This window comes from Opisthorchis viverrini (assembly GCF_000715545.1).
Source record: "Opisthorchis viverrini unplaced genomic scaffold opera_v5_527, whole genome shotgun sequence".
Lineage (NCBI taxonomy): Eukaryota > Metazoa > Platyhelminthes > Trematoda > Opisthorchiida > Opisthorchiidae > Opisthorchis > Opisthorchis viverrini.
The window spans coordinates 200,111-208,794 of NW_008752188.1; the positions used below are offsets into that span (position 1 = coordinate 200,111).

An 8,684-nucleotide genomic window follows, 5' to 3' on the forward strand; every position below is an offset into this window, starting at 1 on the left:
AATTGTATTTCGCACTACTTTTCCAGTTTGCAAGTAGCATGACTTCGAAAGCTGATTAGAACTCTGATGACAGCTGATGTTCATTGTGCTAAGCGTTACCGTAGCTTCACCGAACCATCGTAAAATTTCATGGAAGTACTTTTACTTCGAAAGAGAAGATCATTTTCACTGCCTTCATAATTAGGTGTTATTTGGAACTGGCATCAGATAAGCGCTTAACAGGCTTAGGTATTTTGCAAACATGCTGTGGCTGTAAGCGTCAAATCTGCATGAGAAACATAAAATCACTTGAAATTTTCCCCACCGTGAGCACCACCTCTGATTTACTGAGGAATTCAGGCTATATTCATTCAAAATAGGCGTTTTTTCAACCCAAGAGTACATCTGTGTTTTTACTACCTCTCTTCGTCTTTCGAAAAATGGCAGGGAGCAAGGTCGATATCGGTCAGGCATTTGATCTACCTCGTACTGAACCTAAGAAGGCTGGTATGGATGATGGCGATGATGATAATGATGATGGTGACTGCGCTGATGAGAACGCTGATGATGACGACGGTAATAGATCGAGGGATAATGCAACGAGGAAGGAGCTTTGGATGAAATTCTTATATGGGGGAGACGGCTGGTAAAATTGCAGAGGATGACGGCAGATAAAGGCTAACGATTTCGCGACGAGTACCTGACACGCAATCACAGCTTCAGTACAGCAAATTGTAGTTATCGTCCTCACCAAATACTTCAAGTTACTAAGTCAGTAGACTTAGGAATTAGACTTAGGGATTAGAGGGCATTTCAAAGAAACCGCTATTTCTACACAGCTACCAATGTGAGACCACGCACTAAATAGTATGACCGATTTGAAACAGATATGCAAATATGGGTGGCAGGTAGCAAAACTGTGATGGACTAAAGAGGGCTGAAACAGTAAGTTCTTTTATGTAAGCTTATTCCGAGAGGTTCATTAAGATGAATATTTTGAGAACGGCTCACCTATCCACCGACGATCATTCTTAGCCGAACCTGAGGGACTCATGCAAAGGCATAAAGGTTTCAAAAGCGTGCTTTTCGTGTTCAGCCCCGGATGACCAGGTCATATCAAACTGACGACAAATCACCATCCATTAGCAGAAATGTCTATGGCGTATGTTCCCACAGAGATGCCGCTTGCTTTCAGTTTGTTTATCAAAACAGTGCCGGTTTTGTGTGATCTTGATATAAGGAGTAAGCCATTTCGAAGATGATAGTTTGTGCAAGTATTTGTTATTCCATGGGCACTGGGTTCCTCCGAAACCTGGCAGAGATCGTCAATCCAAAGTGACGGCTCGAGAGCTGCCTCTCTTCAGAGGTCTCTTTCTGTGTCGATTATCTGTGGAGAGCTACTAACCACTGACGAATTCACTCTGGCGCATTTCATAGATTGGTTTGCTTGAGAAATCCACTGTACCCACCACAATTTACAGGTAGAATGCTAAACCTTGCTGCCTAACAGTTTTATGTTAGTTATGCACTGGGCACATAACAAAAGATCGTTTATTTCTTCAAAACACTGTGTCAGCTAATCAGCACGAATTTAGAAGAGTGTAAAACCCTTTCATGGTTTGATGACATCCAAGTCCTCTTCTTTGCCTAAAACGAGACAAGAAGATAGGTATTCAGGTCAAACTAACTACGGATATTTTTAAAACTAAGTTTAGGAAACACGTTCTAGAGTCACTGAAGTTTAATCATCCGTTTTTTCTTACGGAAAAAGCCGATTACTGGTAAATGAGACTCAAACGTTGTCAGGTTATCAGCAAACATTCACTGCCAAAGAAGTGTGAGAAAAAGAGGCTAAATTTAAATACCGGGAGTTAATTAAGAATGCGATGAGTTTGCAGAGTTTGGCTAGGGTGGTTGCCGAACCATATGAGGAACATGGAGTCGAGACTCTCAAGGTGGCCATTATGCTTTCCGTTGCTTTCCCGTTCGTTCACGCCGGAAAGACACGCTGCTGAGACAAAGTATGGCACAACTTCGTGACAGAATGACCCCCTGATAACGATATTTCAACTTCTAATGAAACATTCACTTTCAAAAAGCGTAAATCTGCGAAAGGACTAACCGTTAAGCATACACCCTGAGCTGTCAAGAGTTCCCTCACTCACGGAATGGACGGGCTTGAAATCTTTCATTCAGATCTGTCACTTCGAAAACCTTGCTGGGCAGTCAACAAGCATGGACCACTCCAATATTCTCTACTACATCACGGTCACAACGATAATGTGTACCAGTCATCAACAGGGAATTAATAACGGCCATTATGAATGAAGTCATCTTTCCGATTCATCTTCAACTGACTGTAGACATCAAATAAACCAGATTCAACCTTGTCCAATCAGAATCGAACGCTGCAGTATGACCGTGAAGACGTGGCATTGTCAATCTAGGGAGTGTTACAAGCGCAAGATTTGCGTACATCAGCTGGTCAGCTAAAATTTGGCTACGTGTTGGTGGTCTGTCAACCATGTGTAGATCAAGAATGCGGAAAACGCTTCTGCACACAAAAAGGTAGTGTGTGGACAGTGTGGAGAGCAACAGGGCACTCTGGGTCTAGTTATGCGCAGAGTCCAAATGGTGGCACAGTGTATCACTCCGTTCTCAGTGTCTGCCATCAGTCCCCTGGGCTAACCCGGACGAGATAGCCCAGGGGACCATGTTTTCAATGTTTCGCCGATCTACTGTGCATCCCATGTCAACATAAAGAGAGGAATATTGTTTATTAAGTGAACACTGTTAAGTATGAAACAAGTCATACAGCAATGTCACTAGTATACGGGAGAGTCAACATATAAGACCTCTTGACTAATAAGCAATGAGTAGTTCACAAAAAAACAACTTACGAATACCATCTTCTCTGGGAATCTCTTCAACTAATTTCTCTTCATCAAATAACACGTTTTGAACAAACTCATACGCCCAGGTGAATTCTTCAGCTTGCACAAGAACTAGCACCAACAGTAGTAACTTGACTGGAAACTGAAAATTAAGTCAGACAAAACATCAAATAACATCGGAAAATTGGAGTTTCACAACCTTCACAGTACGAGGAATCTAAAAAAGCATAGATTCCATAGAACGCCGCTTTTGCTTTTATTCTTTAGACTCCAGAAAACCGAAATCTACAGGCAACTGAACAGAAAATCACCCATTTGTCAAGTGTCGCTTGCCGGAAACGGTCAGTTGGCTTACTGTCGCAGAAAAACAAATGAAAACTGTTCAAAACAATACTAAGTGATCACCTAGAGTTTGTTATATCCGCTGATTCGCCAATCTGTTCTATCTGATTGTTAATCCGCTCCAGTGCCTGGTGCTGAAAAAAGACTCATAGAAGGGAACATGACAGCCATATTCCGAACAAGCGTGAGCGCGAGTGAGTGCCAAAATACAGCGGTCTCAAGCTGTTTATTGGAGGGACACTGTCTGAACTTGGTCCAATGCTGACGCACTCGGTCTGGCTTTGGTATGAGGCTGTGACGCGAGGCTGTGACAAATATACAGCTCAGCAGTTAGCTGCACCAACACAAGGACAGGTGAATCAACCAGTTGGTGAACCAAACTTTTTATCGAACCGAAAATTTCACTTGGGCGGAAAAATCGACCTCTTACTATTACTCTGAGGAACATGTGTGTACCGCAATCGTCGCCGCGCAGCAAACGAACAGTGAACATTGCTGTGTGATACAGGTGAGTGGATATCGTATTCCGAGACATGTCGTGGTCACTATAAGGTGTTTGGGTGTGGGTGTGTGCAGATGGCCTGAGACCAATCGCATTCACGAGCCCATTGTCGATGATTGATCATAATAGACCAGGCAGGTTGGTAATCACAACGCCATACCGGTGGATCAGGATGAACGAGAAGCGATGCTAGGGCGACATCCTTATGGACGGGCTAAAGTAAGGTATTGGAAAATCATGGTCGTCGGTTTGTTCGCTGAACAATCTGATTGCAAGCGTTTCACCACCAATCGAGGTGACAACATTAGTGCGTTGTTAGGGGGCGTAGTGGTGCTTAGCGATAGGTTGGTCGTTGGGCAAAATCAACCCGTTAACTAATCCCCACACCATTTTGGTGGTTTTAATACCCTGTTCCCCAGGGCCTAGTCAAGAACTGTATGGTAATAAAAAATCTCAGTTGCAATTACCCACTTGAGACCATGTTGAGGAATAAGCTTTCTCCGCACGGTTATTGTTTGACGGCTCTGATGTCCATGCTTAAGCTTTCGCTCGATAGGCCTCTCGGAATACCTCAGAGTATACCGTGCAGGAAGTCTAGTTCCTCGCACAAATATTCGCCTCAACAAACACGTTTCTATTTCTCAACGCCAGGTATTTAAATCGGATTCTTCATGTCCCAAAGGAACTAAACTGATATAATTAGTGTACTGTCCACTTCAAGTCTTTCTTTCATCTGGCAGACAACTTAGGATCCCATTGACAAAGGCGGGTCACTCATTTTTTTCATTCTCTACGGTAAATTTCACTAAACGATGGGTACTGTTAGATCATCCTGAACGTGAATTGAGCAGAGTGGCTTTCTCCATCTTCGCGTTACTTTGTAATCGTTGGCTGTTGTAGGTCTCTGCGTTTTTCATCTATAAACATGATTTGTACCAGTCACCTGATGATAATTCGAAAGTGATTGCTAACCTGTTGTATCTGTTGTTCTCAATAGATTCATGACTATATTCAGGACGCTCGTTTAAGCTAATTGAATTCCTATCTGTACACACTGCGCCCTATTTAATTTAACTTCTACGTTCCTTTTCAGCAAAATACTCCTTACCACGGCTATAGAGTGGTGTTCTGTTTCTGAACTAGTGAACTGACAGTACGATATATACGTCTTACTGAATTGCCAATTTATTGATTAGGTTAAATTCTGAAGTACTCAGATACTCAAGACTCACCATAGTTACGAGTTGAGACTATGCTGACTGCTCAGCGTTTATTTATATGGTGAACCTTCGTTGTTTAATTGCCTTCAAACCAATGTGCTCCTTCGGTGTAATGAGACCTAGGTTTACCAATAGCCTCGCAGCTATCGTTAGAGCAACATGAACTTTTAACTCCATCCCAAACTACAGGCTATACATCTGTAGGATTTATCGATTTTCAAATCAGTCAATAACTTGAGGGTGCTGTGTGCTTGCCTCCAAAGACTGGCGCCACTTATATTGACCACAAAAGACTGGTAGACTCAACCTGACACATGTTATCGTCTAGGCGTTAGGAGTTAGAAATCAGCTCAGCACTCTAATGCGAGTGTGCTCAAGCATCAATCTCTGATTGCGAGGAAACCCAAAGAAGTGGAAATAGTGTTACTCCGAATCTCGTGTAAAGAATCGAGGTGGACCAACAAAAGATCAGTTTATTATGTAGTTTTCCTGTGATAAGGTTTGGGACCAATAGGGCAGCAGGGGCGAAAATTAACCACTCAACTCTATCCATCACAGACTTTGTATTATTGATTGAATGCCTCAAAATTCTGATTGGTTGATCCTCGCCATCGGTATCTAGCTGACCAATCACTCTGCACTCACAAGGTCAGGCTTGAAACATCTAATCCGTGTACACGTCCCCTCCAGATCAGGCCCATAATGCATCCATTCATCCAACAGTGTTCTACATTCCGATAATAGTTATAACAGGAGTTTGCCGAACTCTAGTTGATGTACTTTCTCTCGTGGCTGACGGTAAACTTAGTAAAGTAAGCCTATCAACACGCAAACAAGCAGAGGGAAAATGACCGCCTTGGTGTGTTTTCAAACTGAGCTGAACCAAACGTTCCACCTATCTACGAAGAAAAATAGTGATAGTTGGAGTTATTTTTATAGGATTACGAAGATGGTGACGGCCTTCTATAGTTCGTGTTTTCATCTATTACAGACAGTATTCATCAACCGAGAAGGCTGCCCATCCAATGTGGCAAATTCACGGGGTATAAGAAGAATGGATTTCTTGGATATCGGAAAGACCGTCTGAATGTTGGTCCGATCCCTCCAACTTATCTGACACGTGTCCTGAAAATTGTGCCATTTCTTTTGCTTTCGTTGTCCACCAACTGTCTGATCAAGTGTATCATTAGTTGATTAACTGGAACAGTTCGTTTTACAGTTTACAGAGTACGATATATATCACTGATGAAACACACAAGTCGTATCTGGTCACATGTCAAAGCATCTTCCTGACTGAAGGTTGGTAAACAAACTACCGAACTACTCACAAGGTTGCTGAAAAGTCTTCGCGCTTCTTGGGGCTCATCAGGTAGGCATAGTCCCCGAGTTTCCGTCAATCTACTTGAACCCAAATTGGACTATTTTCGAGAAACACACTAATTTCCAAATCAATTTGGTTTTCACGGGAGACTCAAATGAATCTCAGTTGTAGAATATCATAAACCAGAGACACGTAACAAGTGAACATTCTCGAGCCCCTTCTTGAAGTTTCCTGAACTTCGTTTGGATGAAAACTAAAATGAACAGACGTTGCAAAGCGGTTTCATAATTTCCGCACTAACCTTCCATCAGGTGCGGGGACAGTGTTTGACGGAAGGCCAGACGCTACCTGCATGTCTTATCAGTAGTATACACGATTACACGAGTAAGTGTGTCATCATAACTTTCGCGTAAACATGGCACGGCGCTCTTCAAACGGGTTGCAGTCAATCCACATACCGCCACTTGCCAGTATAATCAACAATAACCCGAAGTGACTTGAAATTCCTTAACAGATTACAACAGTGGGGAATGAGAGCCAAAGTATCGAATATTCTACGAGACTCGAAAAAGTACACAATGAAACAGTACCACTGTGGCCGTGCGTTGTGCTTCCAGCATCAACCCAAAGACATTCGATGGAACTATTAAGAACCGTAAAATATCTCATCCGTTGATCGCAGCGCACTGGGACAACCACGGGGAACAGTTTTGTATAAGCCAAAAGACGTAGTAACAGAAGAAAATAAGAAAACGGTTTAATTTGGCGTGACCCGGTTGACCAAATTGCTGAACTAGTGAATGATCGTGATGTTTTCCATCCTTACCATCTTTTGAGGTGGAAAACATCTGAAAGGTGTCGTATATTTTGAACTCACCGGCAAATATCACGAACTACTGAAAGGAGTGCCGGAAATGCAACAGTACAACCATCGTGACGGATCGTATTATTAAAACTCACTCTAAGAGCCAAGCGGACGATGCTTTTGTTATCCTAAGAAGCACTGAACTAGAACCAATAAGCTGATTTATAAAGAGTAAAGACATCAACTAAAGAGTGAGAGAAAAAGTGGATTTTTGAATGTCCTTAGTCCTGGACTAACAGATATAAGAGTACAAAGTGAAGGCGACGTACACAGACGGAATTCTAGATTACTAAATCAGCCGTTCAAACTGACACAAACAGATCTGCATTCGCAAACTGTGCACTCAACCTGAGATACATTGCAACTTAACAAAATCGAAGAGGAAAGAAGATAAGCGCCTGTAAAATGTTTTCCAAAGAGACGTTCACCCAAGAGATTGTTGAGCGAACGGAGTTCAGCCAAAATGTGGGAGAGTACTGCCAAAATATGGTAGTGTAAACGTGATTCACAAAGCTACCAACACGCTGAGGTGAACACTATCAAAACCAAAAGGAAGGCTACTTACCACTGAGGGGTCTAAAATGAACTAAAAAAATCACTGCCAGGCTTGTGAACAACACGAAGTGATACACACGGGAAAGAAGCTATCAACCACAATCCACAAATATGAACTTGCTTCTGGAGGACACGATCAATTCTTACTAATCTACGCATACAAAGATTAGGAGTAAACAAATTCAAATAGAATACTGTCAAGTAAGAACAAGTCAAGACAAGTTGATGTAATGGGCGTGTGATATCTCATGGACGAAGCGCACTGAGATCGACCTTGGCCACGGAATTCTGTGTACTAGTGAGCTCCAGAAGCATAAAACTTTGGGACCTAAAAAAACCAAACAAGAAGCCGAGATATCCAAGGTACGATTCCCGAAATCAAGGAAAACAAGTACTACAACAACCAAAGCACCAAGGCATTAAAGAAGCTGTGAATGCCAGCAAATCGGGTGCAAGATAGCAGCTTGCAAATCATAAGCGCAGCATTGAAAATAAAGAAAAGCAACTGCAAAATGGCAGATGGGCATATAGCTAATCAAACAGCGGTGAGAAGACCACAACGCAACACATATTTCAGGTGAGCCAATCAGAACCTTAGTAGCTAATGGACAATCAAGCGCAAAATGGTCCGCAACACAACACAAATGATGAGCAAACCTATCAACCCACGACTACTTAACTTTTTAAACTGTTAATTACCCTACGGGCATAACACACTCCATATGAAATATATGAACGCAAAAGGGGCAACGAGCAGAAGAAACTCGTGGATTATGTGACGCATAGCTCAACGACACCGCGCAAGGCCTGGTGAAAGAGAAACCAAAAGATCTTAACAACCATCACGTTTTGCCACGGGTTCGTGCGTGGCTTTAGCTGAAGTTCAGTGTGCTGCTTGTTCACCTGACAATAGTTACACGCCATCTCATCATCCCGCCATTGGTTGTGTTTTCTGGTAGACCTGGTATGTGTTGTGTAAACGTCGCTTTCGGAAACCTCTGATAAT

The 8,684-nt window shown here is 42.5% G+C and overlaps 1 protein-coding gene across 1 annotated transcript; it reads right to left on the reverse strand.

The window, feature by feature from the left end:
* Nucleotides 1-1,528: 1,528 nt before the first annotated feature.
* T265_15469 (hypothetical protein) lies at nucleotides 1,529-3,015 on the reverse strand (the record flags this gene model as incomplete). The annotated part of the gene is made up of 2 exons (XM_009178277.1): nucleotides 1,529-1,626; nucleotides 2,880-3,015. Coding segments are annotated over 2 exons (171 nt in total), but the record flags the coding sequence as incomplete, so codon positions are not given.
* Between the last annotated feature and the right edge of the window lie 5,669 nt (nucleotides 3,016-8,684).